Source organism: Zalophus californianus, chromosome 9 (genome assembly GCF_009762305.2).
Source record: "Zalophus californianus isolate mZalCal1 chromosome 9, mZalCal1.pri.v2, whole genome shotgun sequence".
Classification (NCBI taxonomy): domain Eukaryota; kingdom Metazoa; phylum Chordata; class Mammalia; order Carnivora; family Otariidae; genus Zalophus; species Zalophus californianus.
Genome location: NC_045603.1, coordinates 139353289 through 139370010, shown reverse-complemented (window position 1 = coordinate 139370010; position 16722 = coordinate 139353289). Strand labels below are relative to the sequence as shown.

Genomic DNA, 16722 nt, shown 5'->3' with positions numbered 1-16722 from the left:
TTTGTGGTCAGAGGAGTCCACTGTGGGGAAGGAAGCGTTCTCTGCAGGTGTCGTGGGTAGGGAGCCCTCGAGGCGGCCGGGCGGGAAAGCATGTGCACCACAGTGAGCCTGGTCCCCACCCGTCCAGTTGAAGTGGGTCTTGAGGGGACACTCTGACTCTGGCACGGTGGCTTCGCTTTTCCCACCGCCTGCTGTCCTTCCTGACCTGTCACGACCTTGTGCAGAAGCCGAAGGAGCAAAAGGAGCATGGAGAGAGACATTTCCCATTAGGTTTCACATGCGATTCTGATCACTTACGTTGTTTTTATGTGAAATAGAAAGAAAGGCAGGTTTGATGCTGTGGTTGACTCAGCTCTGGTGCTCCAGTCAGAGTCCGAGGGGGGCCGTGGACCTGGCTGGGGACACAGCACGAGGGTTGCTTGTGGCGGGGGGCAGGCGTGGAAGGGCCGTGGAGTGTTGCCTCGGGGTGCTGTCCCAGCCTGGGCTGGCCTGGGAAGGGTGCCTGCTCCTGCCTGAATGTGCAGTCTGCCCCGAGGGGTGATCCGCAGGACAGCACCAGCCACTGTGACTCCTGAGGAAAAGCATGTAGTGGGGTCCAAAGCTTTGGAACACAGTCTGCTGGTGAGCGGGGGGCTCTGGTTCCTGTCCCAGCCCCCGCCTCCAGAGCAGAAGGCGGGGTGTGTTGTGAGTCTGGCCCTGTTTCCTCACCTCAGGCTTGTGACAGGCTCCTGGCTCATCGAGTTGAAACCAAAATGAAAGGAAATAAAGTGAACGAGGTGCTGAACAGGCTGCATCTGGCCGTGCCGAACAAGAGAGACGACAAGGTGAGGTTGGCCTTCCCAAGAGCCTGCGAGGCAGCACCTGCCTCACTCGGGGCTCATGGGTGCTGTGCGCACTCACGCAGAGTAAAAACGATGTGTGTCCTGACGTATAAAGTGCAGAGGTACCGTCTGCTGCTCACTCCACCAGGGGCGCTTAGTAATGTCTTTCTGGTGTGTAAGCGTACTTTTATAGAATCAACATTCCTTAACATTTTTTCTGTGCTGAGGCACCTGGGTGGTGCAGTCACTTAAGCACCTAACTCTTGGTTTCAGCTCAGGTCCTGATCCTCAGGGTCGTGGGATCGAGCCCCAGGGCCGGGTGGGGGGTGGTCAGCACTCAGCGGGGTTCTGAGATTCTTTCTCTCTCTCTCTCCCTGTTCCTCCCACTTGTGCGCTCTCTCTCAAGTAAATCAGTCTTTAAGAAAAAATTTTTGTTGTTGGTTTTCTTGCTGTTACAGTGCTCAGTTGCACATCTTTATCTATAAGTCTTTGCTTTTAATTGCAGATGTATACATGAGTGAATTTTATAGTAGGGTGTTGAGAAGGTCAGCGTCCTCTAGACACCCTTCCTGGGTCATGCTGTGCATTTCCCGGATCTTTGATGCAGAGTGTCCCATTGCTGGAATTTTCTTCATGAATAGCGCATGCGAGCATTCTTTTATTCTTAAAGATTTTATTTTTATGTAATCTGTACACATGGGGCTTGAACTCAGAATCCTGAGATCAAGAGTCGCGTGCTGCACTGACTGAGCCGGCCAGGTGCCCTGTCAGGCAAGCTTTTTTTCATGAGCTTATTGGGCTGTTCTTCAGGTGATTTATCTTTTACTCATTTAATGTATAATTTTTTTGTAAAGGAAATCAGACTCATATGTTCTGTAGGGTTTTTTTTTGTTGTTATTTTAGTTCTTTGGTTGGCTTTTTGACTTGGGTTTCCTTTTTCAGCCTCAGATTACACATTTTTAATATGCTATTTAGTACTTAATTTTTTACATATATGCTATTAACTAATACTGATTTTTTTTGCAGCTATTGGTCATGCATAGGAAGACCTACCATTCATTCCAAAAATATTCCTTAAGACTATTTTTTTTCTATATTTGAATGGTTTCATTTTTTAAATTTTACCTGTTTTGAACAGAAGTTTTTGCTCAGTCTTGCATTTGTTTTGTTCTTGGGAAGTAGGCAGCTACCCACGTATGTTGTCATTTATCTCAAAACTGATGATCGAATCCTGTATCTTTCCATTAAGTTCTCCTGTATACTGGGTTTCTGTCTAGATTGCTTTTGTCTGCTTTGTTTCTTCTGTGTTGCTCTTTTGTTTGTAATTTTTCTCGAGAATCTTGTTTAGTTTTTCTAAATAAACCTTGGAGGGACACCTGGGTGGCTCAGTTGGTTAAGCGTCTGCCTTCAGCTCAGGTCATGATCTTGGAGTCCTGCGTCGGGCTCCCTGCTCAGAGGGGGGTCTGCTTCTCCCTCTGCCTGCTGCCCTCCCCCCTGCTTGTGCTCTCTCTCTCTCTGTTAAATAAATAAATAAAATCTTTAAAAAAAATAAGCTTTGGATCAGCTATGGAGTCTTTCTGTTTCCTTGCCCAGCTGGCCCTGCGCCCCCACACAGTCATCTGCTGGTTTGGAATTGGTCTGGCTTTGCAGAGGGGGAGCGTGCCTATGGTTTTTCGCTTTTATGTTCCTTTTGCGTTCAGAAAGGCATTTCATGGAACTCTTTCCGGTGGTGTCCCCTCAGGAGAGGCCCCCTTTCATCCCTGAGGGAGTGGTGGCACGCAGGAAGAGAATGGACATTGGGGAGCCCAGGAGGAAACGGGTAGGTCTGCTTCAGCGGTGCAGAAGGCCACGTGTGCCTGGGGCGGGCACGGGGCGTGATGCTGAGGGCATCCAGGCCTGTGCTGTCAGGCTCCGCGAGTGTGGACATGAGTGGTGGGGCCCCCGGGACATGGGAGCTGGGCTGCACGGGCGTTACACGGATGGGCTGGCGGGTTGGAGGAGAGGTCGTCTCCTGGGGGCGAGGAGGGGCTCAGCACTTGTGCACCTGGAAGGCCATCGAGAGCTGATGGGAGTGCTCTGCCCCTTTGTTGCAGGAACGAGACCTTGAAGTGGAGCTGGGAGATGATTATGTTTTGGACCTTCAGAGTAAGGGCTGATGTCCGGGTCAGGAAGCTGCCGGGGGGGTGGGGTGGGGGGCTTCAGTGCCTGTGCACCCTGAAGCTGCGCCTTAATCTTTCTTAGGGATGAGGTTGTGTGTGGATGGACTTGAGGCTTCTTGCAGGTGGTTTCGGGGGCTTCAGGAGGGTGGTGTTTAGCTGGTGTGGTGCTTGGGTGCTGGTGCAGGCCGCTGCTGCTGACGGTCTCCTGCCCCTGCCTTCACCTCCCACTCTAGGCCCACTCTAGGTCCTGAGACGCTGTGTGACCTTGGGCATGTGTTTCTTTGCTGGGGTGTTCGGTGCAAGTGCTCTGTTGTTTTCCTGGAGAAATGTGGTTGAAGGTATTAAAAAACTACAGTAAACCTAACCTTTCTTTTCTACTTTAGAGTACTGGGATCTGATGAACTCCTCTGAGAAACACGATAAGATACCTGAAATCTGGGAAGGCCATAACGTAGCTGATTATATTGATCCCGACATCATGCAGGTCTGTGTCTCTTGCTAAATTGTGTGATTTTTATTCCTTATGTGACTGTGAAGGTACTGGTACAGCTGTTGACCTACCTGGACTTGTTGCCCATATTCCTTCTACACCGTGAGCCTCCCCACCCCTTCACCAGCAGCCTGCTTGTACCAAGGGTCCTGGAGACCCCAGGACTCTCCTTCTTCTCTGTTCTGAGCCACGGACTGCTTCGTGGGGCAGGTGGACTCTGGGCCGTGAGCTCCCTGTCCTCCGACCTGACCTGTTCTCGTCTCCTGGAGCTTTTCTCCTTAGCGGTGGCTTCCTCCTATTGGCTGTTCCTTAGTGGGTTCCTCTTTAAAAAATAGAACCTTCCTTAAACCCTGTGTCCTCCATTAGTTGCTCTCCCGCCCCTCTCTCCTCAGTCAAGGTTTCTGAAAAGATACAGAGTAGTTCCTGTCAATGCTCCCTCATTTCCTGCTCCTTCCCAAGTGCTGCCCTTCATTTACATTCTCAGTGTGCAGGCCGCTCTGCTGGGCAGGCCCCTCCATTCGCACACTGAGGCCCACACTGCCAGCCCCAGGAGCTCTTCATGGGCTCCTCTAAGTAATCTCTACGCCAGACGTGGGGCCTGAACACAGGATTCCGCAGTCAGGAGTCGCACACTCCGCCGACTGAGCCAACCAGGCGACCGTAGCTTGTCTTCCATAAACTGTGTAACCAGCAGTGGCATTTGTGTCTGGGGTGGCCCTAGAACAGATAAAGGGGCTGTTGTAATCCCATATCCGCTCACACCAATACGTTTCTAGTGTTTCTGCAGGAGGTGCTCTCGTGTGTGTGGGGTAGGGGGAGTGTTGGGGAGTGAGTGAGGCCTGGGCTCTTTCACCTTGACGTCTTCAGTAATTGTTGGTAAAGAGAAAGAAACAGCACAGGACAGCTCATGGGGCGTGTAGGCTCAGTGCTGGGAGGTGAGCTCTCTGGCGTTCCTGGGCGGGACCGTGCGCAGGTGCTCATCGCCCCCTGTAAGGCTGAGGGGAACCGAGCTCCCACAGGAACATTGCTACACTTGAGAGTTCTTCATTGTTGCGTTTAATGACAATTCTTTTTTAAGAAACTGGAAGAGTTAGAAAAAGAGGAAGAGCTAAGGACAGCAGCAGGGGAGTATGACAGCGAGTCTGACAGTGAGGACGAAGAGATGGGGGAGATCCGCCAGCTGGCGAAGCAAATTCGGGAAAAAAAGAAACTGAAAATTCTGCAGTCCAAGGAGAAGAACACACAGGGCCCCAGGATGCCTCGGACCGCTAAGAAGGCAAGTTCTGTGTATCAAGAGCGCCAGGACCGGCTTGTGCGGTGCCTTGTGCGGTGCCGGCTTCTCATAGAGTCATTGCTAAATGCAACATTTCAACCAAAATGTGGCTGTGGCCGTGGGATTGCACATACTCTGTTTTGTTGGTACATACTGGCGTTTGAGGTGCGTTTAGCTCTGGTCTGCTGGATTCTGCTGATGGTGCCCTTTCCCGGTGACTTCCAGGTTCAGCACTGTTGGAGTCAGCCTCTGCAGTCGAACAGAGTAAGGTTGTGGTTTGGGATTTGTGGCAGAAAAGCCATTAGTCACCGTGTTCCTGTTCTTTAATTTCTCTGTGAGTCAGGACTCCTCTTCTGCAATTTTGCAGAAACCTAAGCCAGTCCAGTTTAAATCCTCGGGCAATTTCTTGGCTCCTATGACTGGGTGGAATGGGGAGAGTCACACTTTAGGCACAGATTGGTCAAATGATAGAATTCTTTCCGGTCTCAGCCCCGTCTTTGTAGTAGTTTTCTCTCCTGCTGTGTGCTCATCAGGGCGGCAGGTGAGGCCAGGTCCTGTGGGCACCCTCAGACCGCGGGACGGGGTAGACAGGATGGCGTGCAGGGCAGCTAAAATGTGACAGGAGAGGAAAGGAAACTGACGTTCCAGACGCCTCTCTGTGGACCTTAGTGTGTCTGAAGTACTGTTTTCATGAGATGGCAAATGAGTGGTTCTTGGTAGACTGGACATTGTCTGTGTCCCCTGTGATGCTCAGTGGGTTTGGGAGGAACGCTGTGGCTGGAGTTTGCATCTTGGGGCACATCATGTGACCTCAGTGTCAGGGACCCTTCAGGCAGAGACTTCCCTGCAGAGTCGTGCAGAATCCGAGGACATGACGCGTAGGTCGTCTTACACATGGCCACTGCCTGGGAGATGCTGGTTTCCACGGTTTTAATGCTTGTCCAAAAATATGAACCTGAGCTCCATTAAAAGATTTAATTCCTAGAAAAAACGTACTGTACATCATTGTAAAAGGCACATTTTCCCTTGAATTTTTTTTTTCTAAACATTCATCAAAGTAATTTTGCTCAAATCCCTTTCTCCTGTGTTCAGGTTCAGCGCAAAGTCTTGGAGGATGAGATGCGCAGTCTTGGTGTTGACATGGATGACAAAGACAATGTAAGTGCGTGGACGTGGTCCTGGGACACGGACAGCTCTGTCTTAGGACACCAGGCTCTTAAAAACCCCGGGGGCTGGCGGAGCTGGTTACAGAAGGAAGGAGAATTTGGAGTGTGTGTGGAGGAGCGGCTTGGAAGTGCTGACTAAGAGTGGAACGTGCTTCTCCCGCCACCGTCCGGCGGCCCCTCGGGATGGCTCAGGGCACTCGGCTCCAGGGCCCCTGTTGATGGTGCGGGGACTGTTTTCAGGCTCCGTTCTTGTTGACGCAGGAAGACTTGAGGGACACCTTGCACACTCCGTGTGGCCCTGAGTGTGGGGTGGCCCCAGTGTGCTTTTCTTTGTGGGGTTTGGGGTTTTTTGGGTTTTTGTTCTTTTTTTATTTTCTTTTTGTCAGTGTTTTATCATTTGTGCCTACATCATTTTCCATTCCAGGTTAAGGGAAAATATGAAAAATACCAAAAACAAGAAAGGAAAAAAAAATCACCTGTTTTTACAGCACACAGAAATAATCTAGGTTGACATGCTGTTTATACCTTTTTGTTCAGCTTTTTGTACAGAGGGTTTTAATCCTTCTCTTTTTTTCTTTAAAATGTATTTATAACCGTATTCGTATTTCATGCTTATTTCCCATTGTGGTATAGCATTTTTAGGATAATTTTTGACTAAAAGAGTCTTAGTTTATCCTAGGCTTCTTGGGGTGGTTGTTTAAAAATTCATTTGCCGTCATGCAAACAATGAACAGTATGTCAAAAACTAGTGATGTAATGTATGGTGGCTAACTTAGTAAGATAAAATTAAAAATTCATTTGCTGTCAACTCAGAATATAAGGTGATGTGTAAGTAATATACAATAAAGTAGAAATAATTTGTGTCTGGGAAAAATAAAATTGGAATAGAATGTCAGAGGACAAAACGTAAACTTATTTTTTTTAATTTTTAACTTGAACTTTGATTTTGGTGACTGAAATCTTCATGTAGCATCTTAGCATCAGTTTAGTGACCACATAGGTATATGAGGGTATATTTAGTCTCAACATGAGAGGAGCTTGGGCTGTAAATAGTTCAGAACTGTTTTCCTGGGGGCCCAACTATTAAAAGGTATTTCAGATAACTATTGAAATTCTGATTTTTTTTTCTTGAATTATGCTGTAGCATATATATATATATATATTAAGTTTTTATTTATTGTAGAGAGAGTGTGTGTGAGTGGGGAGAAGGGCAGAGAGAGAGAATCTGAAGCAGACTCCCCACCAAATGCAGAACCCCATGCTGAGCTTGATCCCAGGACCCTGAGATCATGACCTGAGCCAAAATCAAGAGTCGGCTGCTTAGGGGGACCTGGGTGGCTCACACGGTTAAGCGTCTGCTTTCGGCTCAGGTCACGATTCCAGGGTCCTGGGATGGAGCCCTGCTTTGGGCTCCCTGCTCTGCGGGAAGCCTGCTTCTCCCTCTCCCACTCCCCCTGTTTGTGTTCCTTCTCTCACTGTGTCTCTCTCTGTCAAATAAATAAAACCTTAAAAAAAAAATCCTATTTGTAATGTAAAGCAGTGTGTTAAGTGAAAAAGAATATTTGACCAGTAACTAATGTGACGTTAAAAGAGCTTTAGCGTATTCAATAATGACTTTCTTTCTTTTTTTTTTTTTAACGATTTTATTTATTTATTTGAGAGAGAGAGAATGAGATAGAGCATGAGAGGGGGGAGGGTCAGAGGGAGAAGCAGACTCCTCGCTGAGCAGGGAGCCTGATGCAGGACTCGATCCCAGGACTCCAGGATCATGACCTGAACCAAAGGCAGTCGCTTAACCAACTGAGCCACCCAGGCGCCCTTCAGTAATGTCTTTCAAAACTCTTGCGTGTCCTGTCCCCTTGTCAGTATAATTTCGTGTGTGTGACCCCAGCCCCGAATTTGCTATTCGTGCTTTTCAGGCCCATTATGCAGTCCAGGCCAGGAGGTCCCGGAGCATTACTAGGAAGAGGAAACGGGAGGATTCTGTCCCACCCACGTCTGTAGCCCACAGCCGCAGCTGCTCTCGGACTCCGCGGGATGTCTCTGGCCTTCGGGACGTCAAGGTTAGTCTCTGTGATAGGGGCTCAGGACACACCCTGCAGCTGTCGTTCAGAGGGTAGGGACCACAGGTGGGGCTGGTGCCCCCTGAGAGGCGAGCTCGGCATTCTGGACCCTTGTCCTAGCGGTGTCCTCTCGTGGGTGGACGGAAGCATGGTGTCCTAGGGCGCTGTGCTCAGAACCTGGAGCTGGAGCCCCTGCAGGGAGCGGTTGTGGTTAGTCTTTTGGGAAAGACAGTGGATATATACAGTCTTTTTCATTGAAACTTTTTTATTAAATACAAAAATGGTTAGTTTCAGCATTTTGAAAGTTCAGGTACAGGAGAAAGTCTGTAGACTGGCAAACCATTTACTTGATGGAAGCCTGAGATTTCCATCTCCTTCTAGAAATCTGGATTTTAGTAGCACAGCATTGCCACTTGTCAGATGTGAGCGGTACGGTTTCATTGGCTGACTCTGTTTTCTTGTTCGTCTAAGAGGGAATTACAGCCGATGGGCCTGATCTTCCGGCTCCTGGTAGGCACAGGATCTGTCTAGACAGAGCATTCTTCTCGTCCTTGTGTGCACAGGGTTGAGTTCTGCAGCCCCCGGGCCCCAGGGCAAGCTGCAGCTGTTGAGACTGGCCAGCGCTTCTCATAGAAGAGATCTGGACCATGGAGACAGACTGCTAACCGGTCATGACAAGGCACGTGGAAACTCGGGAGCTCACGTGTGTTGTGTGTTCTTGTGTTTTACAGATGGTGAAGAAAGCCAAGACTATGATGAAGAATGCTCAGAGGAAGATGAACCGCCTGGGGAAGAAAGGAGAAGCAGACAGACACGTATTCGATATGAAGCCCAAGCACTTGCTCTCCGGAAAGAGGAAAGCCGGGAAAAAGGACAGGCGGTAGTGGCTTCTGCACCTGCAGCGGTCTGGCTGGTCGGGGTGGTGCCCAGCCTCGTCTGGTGGGGGGGTCCCAGGATCGGGGCACCGCCTGTAAACCACAGGACACCTGAAGCTCTGGCTGCTTGCTCTCGGGCAGGGGGTGTGGGTGCAGGAAGGTGTTAGCGCTGCCCCACGGTACGGGTCTTACGAGTGGACGGTGGGTTCTGCATTTAGGGAGTTCTGGTCGCTTCAGATCTGCAGAACCGGAAAGATGGACATCATGTGTGTTTTGATGGAGAAAAATCTTTTCGCAGGAGGGATCTTTGGTTCATGTGTGTTGGTCTTTTATTGCGAATAAAACCTCTCTGCTTGTGGACACGGGCAGAAGGCTGCCAGCCCTGCCCTGCCTTGCCTACTGAGAGCCAGCGCGCCATGATTTTCTAGTCTTTCTCTATGACGTGTGTATCCTTGTAGCCTGTCTCCAACTAGTTCATCCAGGATAGACCTCTGAAAGAAAGTGGTTTTGGTTGATTTAGGGTTTTTTTTGTTTGTTTAGTTACAAATCACTATAGTTTGGCCAAATGAAAAGGGAAAATAAATTAACTCTTTGTTTTGAAAACAAACAGTCCTCTGTGGGGTAAAACTTCACCTCAGGCACCGCAGCAGCCAAGCGTGGCCTCTGCCTAACAGACCCGTTTTCCGGCAAGACACAAACAGCCCCAACGCTTCCGCACAACCACCTGCCACACCCGTTTGTGGTTGTCCTGAACAGAGGTCGCTGTGGCGCGGGAGCCTGACCTTGCTGCCATGCCGGTGTGCCCGCCTCCGCGTGTGCAGTGCCTGGTGAGCCGTGTCCTGAGCACGTGCCAGGCGGCCGTCTGCAGCGTTGTGCCCCGGAGTGTAGTTGTCTTACAGGTATGTCTAACATGTGCTGCGTTTTGGGGGTACAAAGTAAGATTTTCACATGTGTGTACTAAAACGCATGTGGTATTGGGGAGGCAGGAGCCCACGTCTTCGTGGGGGTTGCAGTTGCGGAACCGTTCTGGAACTCAGGTCTCTGGAGGCTTGCGTCTTGCAGGGAAGGGCTGGGCTGGCAAATCCATCAACTTTGGTCGATTTTGGCCCTTGTGGCTTTGGTGTTCACGTATCCCCCACCTCCGCCCCGGGGTAGGCGCTATGCCTCTATTCCTGTGGCTGCTTGTGTGAGTCAGAGGGACTGCTTGTCCCCCAAAGATCAGAGTTCTAGGTTTACATTGCTGATTGTTGCTTCTGATGGCGGAGGTGTAGACAAACAGATGGACCCCATTTTTGCAGTCCCCGTCCACAGAATCAGATGCAGGGGGGTTTAAAGAGCCAGCGCCTGTTTCTTTTTCCTTTGCTTTTTCCTGCTTTACCTCTTTTGGGGGCCAGACACTTAAGGATGAAGACTTTGAAAAGCAACTGCATGTGAAGGGAGTTTGGAAAGACCACACACATGCCCCGGGAACGACATGTACTCAGAGAAGAACTACAGAAACCTTCAGTGTTTACCCCTGGCTGGCACAGTGATACCCTTAAAACAACAAAATCCCGCCATTCTGGTGAAGGGAGAGTTTCTGATTTCCAGAATTCCCACATTATGAGATTTCAGATGTCCAGTTTTCAACAAAATCACAAGGCATACAAAAGAGTAGGGAAGTAAGGCCCATTAAAGGAAAAAATGCTGTCTCAGGAGGATGAGATGGTTTAAAACCACCATCCTAAAGACCCAGAGCTGAAGGAAGACGTGCATGGAGTCAGGAAAATGAGGTGCCCCCAAAATTCCAGAGCTGGAGAGTACAGGTAAAACCAAAAAGATAGATGGGATGATACCAAACAAATCTCTCTGCTTCAGAGGAAATAACAGTAAGGCACCTTATGAAATGGAGAAAATGCTGAAAATCACTAATACAGGGAAAAGAAGATGAAACCTATGTGAGCTCACTCCCACCAGGATGGACACTTAAGAAAACTGTGGTGTTGGTGAGGGCACGGAGAAAACATTCAGTTTACCATCTTAACCCATTTATAAGTGTACGATCCAGTATTAAGTGTATTCACGTGGCCGTACAACAGATCTTTAGAACTTTGACATCTTGCGGAACTGAAACTCTGACCCCATGAAACTAATCCCTCCCCATCCCCTGGCTTCCACCTCTCAACTCCCTGTTTCTGGGATTCTGACAAACTTGGATTTTTCAGGTGAACCATGGAGCACTGGTCCATTTGTGAATGGCTTACTCCCACGCAGGGTCCCTGCGGTCCATCCACACACAGGTCCGGGCTTCCTATCTTCTTAAGACTGCACTGACACTCCTGCATGCCCTTCTCTGCATCCATCCACCTGTCCGTCCGTCCATCCATCCCTCCATCCATCATCCCATGACCCATCCATCCATCCATCCATCCATCCCTCCATCCATCCATCCATCCCTCCATCCATCTCCAGACTGCCGGGTTGCTTCTTCCTAGTGGCTATTGTAATTCTGCACCGAAGGTGAGGTGCACACGTCGCCCGGAGATCCTACTTTGAATTCTTTTGGGCTTCTACCTCGAAGTGGGATTGCTGGCTCGGGAGGACTCGAACTTCTGAGGAACCCCCAGGCTGTGTCCCAGAGTGGCTGCACCAGTTTGCATTCCCACCAACAGTGCACGATGTTCCCCTTTTTCTCTCTCTGTCTGTCATGAATAAATTAAATCTTAAAAAAAAAAACAGTTTTGCCCAGGTGGCTTCACTGGTGAATTCTGCCAAACGTTTAAAAAACCACACCAATCCTTACTCTGTTCCCCAGAAACGAAGAGAAGGGTATGTTTCCTAACTCATTCCATGAGGCCAGCATTGCCTGGATACTGAGGCCAGACGAAGACACCACAAGGAAACGAGACCAAGGTCCCTGGTGAATACGGACAAGTCCTCAACTGAAGGCTAGCAAACCACCCTGAGCATGTTGGAAGGACTACTTGGCATGAGCCCGTGAGGTTCCTGGGAATCAAGGATGGCCGGCGTGCGGATGTGACGTGTCACGTTAACTTGGTGAAGGACTGGAACCATGGGACCTTCTCAGTGATGCAGAAGAAGCATTTGATCAAATGCAATACCTTTTCCTGATAAAAGCACTCAAAAAACTGAGATGGAAACTACTTCAGAAGAGATGGCATCTCTGGAAAGTGTACAACCACCATCACACTCGGTGGCAAGACTGAACACTTCCTCTGAGGTCCGGGGCAAGGCTGGCATGCTTGTGCTGGGCACTCCTGCTCAACAACACTGCGGTCCTAGCCAGAGCAGGGAGACGAGAAGACAGAGCGGGCATGTGCATTGGGAAGGAGAAAATTAAATCATCTCTGTTCACAGACCCACATGGTTTTATATGTAGGGAACTCTAAATATTTCATACTCAAAAAAATGAACTCAGCAAAGTTTGCAGGATATAAAATCAAGCTACAAAAATCACTTATGTCTCTATACACTGACAGTGAACAACCAAAGAAGTACATTAAAATAATTCCACTTATAATAGGATGAAAAAGGAGAAAATTTGGGGAACTAAGCAAGGAGGTGGAAGATGTGTTCACTGCAAGGCATAACACTGCTGAAGGAAATGTGGAGATGAACATACGCCAAGACCCGTGTTCGTGGGCTGGAGGACGTGATATCGCCCAGCTGTCCGTGCTGCCCACAGTGGTCTGCGGATTCGGTGTAACCCTTCTCTCAATCCCAATGATGCTTTTTGTCAAAATAAACCCATCCTTAAAGTTCACGTGGGAGCTTCAAAGAACAGCTGAAATCTTCTGAAAAAGAATAAAGTGGAGGACTCACGCTTCCTGATTTCAGAACTTGATTCAAAGCTGCAGCAATCAAGGGCGTGGGCAGCTGGCGTGAGGACGGCTGGAGGTACCCATGCCAGCAGCAAAGCCTGGCGGCCTCGCAAGCATGGTCCTGCAGCGCCGGGAACCTGCTCTGTGTGGAATGAGGCTTCTAAAGGCAACTGGACCTCGAGCATGGCAGTGGGAATGGAGATAGTGAATAAGTGATAGCAGAGGCACCCCATCTGGGGGCAGCCCAAGGAGAGGGACCGTTCCCCGTGGCAGCACTTTTCTAAGACCTTGTCCCGAGGGAGGGGCCGTCAGGTCTGCAGCTGCAGTGAGGGCCTCAGCAGTCCCTTGAGCACCGAGGTCTGCCCTGGACCAGGCCCGCCAGGCTGGCTGCAGGCCCCTGAGCCTCGCGGTGTTGGTGACAGCACCCCTGTCCTGGGCTGTGGGAGTGGGCTTCAAGCTGCCTGCAGCCTGCCTGCTCAGCAACACTGTCCTCTCCTGGAAATCTGAAGGTAGCTTGACTTTTGCTTCACTTCCCTCCCTTGTCCCAACCTCTCCCTCATCCTCTCCCAAAGATGTCAAGAAGAAATGTAATCTTAATAATTCATTCAGCAACTTCAACAGAACTTAATGCACACTCTGAAGGTCATCTCTCTGGTTGCCGCTCTCCCAGGAAAACTACCGCTCGGGGTTTCGGTCTCACACCCTCGTGTGTGTGTGATAACCTGCTTATAAAACCTGCCATTTCCGGTGTGCGCGCAGCGGCATGAAGAACATTCACTGGTTGTGCGCGTGTCCCCCTTGGGTTAGTGCATTCTCAGATGTCGGCTGGGTAAGCCAAAGCACATACTGATTTCTGAAGTCAAGGACATCGGTGAAGTTTACGTTTACCTCATGGATTGGCATCAAATGAAGACAAGGAAAGGCAGGACTGGGATTTTGATGCTGCATTGAGTGCGCTTACCCCTTGACTGTAGCTGGGGGGCCGCTGAGCTGTTTGCGAAGCTTGATCATTTCAGGTCTTGGTTTCAGGATGTGTTGGGTGAGACCAAGTAGTCCTAAATCTAGGCTAACCCTCCCACCGGGACAGGTCACTTGTGAGTATCTACCCATTGCTGGGAACCAGTAAGCTTTCCATGCTGGCTGCTGGGTGGAGCTGCTCTTCGGGGTCCATGGGGGTACCCAGCACTGTTCCCTCCGATCCTTTGCGGGGATGCGAGGGCTGACCCGTCCTCAGCCGGAGCCTTGAGGAGTGGCTGTCTGCACAGCGCTTCTGTATCAGCTGCCCGAGTTTGGGTGTGGAAAGCGGTGAACGTGCTCCAGTTCGGCCCTTGGCTGTAATGGAAAACACAGAGCATGCCAGCATTTCTGATTTTCCTTGTTCCTCGGGGTTTTGGCAATCCCTGGTAGCGTCGTTTCTGCAGAAGGGAAGCGTAAACATGAAACAGGCTTCAGGAATCATGCCCACTGTCTGGGTCTCGTTTTGTTCTGTTCTCTTTGATTTTAAGCTTGCCTTATTCCAGAAAGGATTTTAGAAAATATGGGGGAATTATGAAGGCATCTGTCTGAAGGAGGCGGCTGGGAGACCACTAAGGCAGGGATAGGAAAGGCATGAAGCACCATTCTCCAAGCAAGGGTACCAGGACCCACAGAAGCACCTGCCTCTTCTCTGCAGCTGGAGGACAAATACCGTACGATTTCACTCATGTGGAATTGAAGAAACAAACCAAATGAGCAAAGAGAAAAGAGAGAAATAAAGGCAAACCAAGAAACAGACTCTTCACTCTAGAGAACACACTGGTGGTCACCAGAGGGGAGGTCAGTGGGGGGATGGGTGAGACAGGTGATGGGGATGAAGGAGTGCACTTGCTGTGATGAGCGCCGGGTGTTGTATGGAAGGGTTGAATGACTACATTATACACTGGAAACTAATAGAACACTGTATCTTAACTATGCTGGAATTAAAATAAAAACTTTCTAAAAATGAAGTCCAGGGGTGCCTGTGGCTCATTCATTAAGCGTCTGCCTTCAGCTCAGGTCATGGTTCTAGGGTCCTGGGATCGAGCCCCACGTCGGGCTCCCTGCTCGACAGGAAGCCTGCTTCTCCCTCTCCCACTCCCCCTGCTTGTGTTCCCTCTCTCGCTGTGTCTCTGTCGAATAAATAAATAAAATCTTAAAAAAAAAATCAACAGCACAAGAAACAACAGGTGTTGGTGAGAATGTGGAGAAAGGGGAACATCGTGCACTGTTGGTGGGAATGCAAGCTGGTGCAGCCACTCTGGAAAACTGGAGGTTCTTCCAAAATGTTAAAAATAGAGCTATCCTACAACCCAGTAATTCTGCTACTGGGTATTCGTCCAAAGGAAATGGAATCAGGACATGGAAAAGATATCGGCAGCCCCACGTTCACAATATTACTTATGTAATGTTCTTCCCAAAACTGTTTAATCTGAATCTAGTCATGGGAAACAATATGGTAAATCAAAATAAAGTGCATTTTGGAAAATAATTGGTGTGAGATCTTTAAAAGTCAGAGTCGTGACAGACAAATGGGCTGGGGACCTGATGGAGATGGAGAGACGGGTGTGAGTGGCTGCGGGAGTTTGGGGGCGGAAGGACAGAGAAGTCATGGAGAACATGAGCTGGGGAGACATGAGCTGTTGTAGGGGCCCCCCCGCCCCCCACCCCCGAATGTGCCACCAGTGTACCGGTCATTTTGGATCGAAGCTACTGGGGAAAGAGCTGCTGGGAGCGCCTCAGGCCCGCCTCTGTCCCTTGAACGCAGGACATGAATCTCCCGTCAGAAAAACACCGCCCCAGACTGAGAAGTAAATGACAGGGCCCGTGAAGCCAAGAAAGCTGTAGAAGTAAAACCTTGTTGTTGTCCTAATCTTCTACCTCAGCCCACATTTTTATTTAGAATTCCATCCTAATTAAAGCTCCCAAACCCCTCTTTTCCTTACCCTGTAAATCCTGAGTTCCTCATGAACCCATCATCTTGCACACACTCAAGAAAACTTGTTTTTTTCCTCCTGTTAATCTGTCTCATGTCGACTGAGATTTTTAATTTTTTTATTGTTATGTTAATCACCATACATCATTAGTTCTTGATGTAGTGTTCCATGATTCATTGTTTGTGCATAACACCCAGTGCTCCACGCAGAACGTGCCCTCCTTAATACCCATCACCAGGCTAACCCATCCCCCCACCTCCCGCCCCTCTAGAACCCTCACTTTGTTTTTCAGCGTCCATCGTCTCTCATGGTTCGTCTCCCCCTCCGACTTACTCCCCTTCATTCTTCCCCTCCTGCTATCTTTTTTCTTTTTTCTTAACATATCTTGCATTATTTGTTTCAGATGTACAGATCTGTGATTCAACAGTCTTGCACAATTCACAGCGCTCACCATAGCACATACCCTCCCCAATGTCTATCACCCAGCCACCCCATCCCTCCCACCCCCCACCACTCCAGCAACCCTCAGTTTGTTTCCTGAGATTAAGAATTCCTCGTATCAGTGAGGTCATATGATACCTGTCTTTCTCTGATTGACTTATTTCACTCAGCATAACGCCCTCCGGTTCCATCCACGTCGTTGCAAATGGCAAGATCTCATTCCTTTTGATGGCTGCATAATATTCCATTGTGTATATATACCACAACTATTTTATCCATTCATCTGTCCATTCATCTATCGATGGACATCTTGGCTCTTTCCACAGTTTGGCTATTGTGGACATTGCTGCTATAAACATTGGGGTGCACATACCCCTTTGGATCCCTACATTTGTATCTTTGTGGTAAATAACCAGGAGTGCAATTGCTGGATCGTATGGTAGCTCTATTTTCAACTGTTTGAGGAACCTCCATACTGTTTTCCAGAGTGGCTGCACCAGCTTGCATTCCCACCACCAGTGTAGGAGTGTTCCCCTTTCTCCACATCCCCGCCAGCATCTGTCGTTTCCTGACTTGTTAAATTTAGCCATTCTGAGTGGTGTGAGGTGGTATCTCATTGAGGTTTTGATTTGGATTTCCCTGATGCCGAGCGATGTTGAGCA

At 49.2% G+C, this 16722-nt stretch overlaps 1 protein-coding gene across 1 annotated transcript in view; it reads left to right on the top strand.

Annotated features, from left to right (window-relative positions):
• GTPBP4 (GTP binding protein 4) overlaps positions 1-14711 on the top strand; it is a 29817-nt gene extending 15106 nt beyond the window's left edge. The window contains exons 10-17 of the mRNA XM_027593414.2: positions 714-824; positions 2563-2640; positions 2915-2966; positions 3364-3464; positions 4549-4746; positions 5836-5901; positions 7829-7972; positions 8704-14711. Of these exons, the coding sequence (XP_027449215.1) occupies positions 714-824; positions 2563-2640; positions 2915-2966; positions 3364-3464; positions 4549-4746; positions 5836-5901; positions 7829-7972; positions 8704-8856 (903 nt within the window). The 3' untranslated portion in view covers positions 8857-14711. The remainder of the gene's footprint in view (positions 1-713; positions 825-2562; positions 2641-2914; positions 2967-3363; positions 3465-4548; positions 4747-5835; positions 5902-7828; positions 7973-8703) is intronic.
• Positions 14712-16722: the final 2011 nt, after the last annotated feature.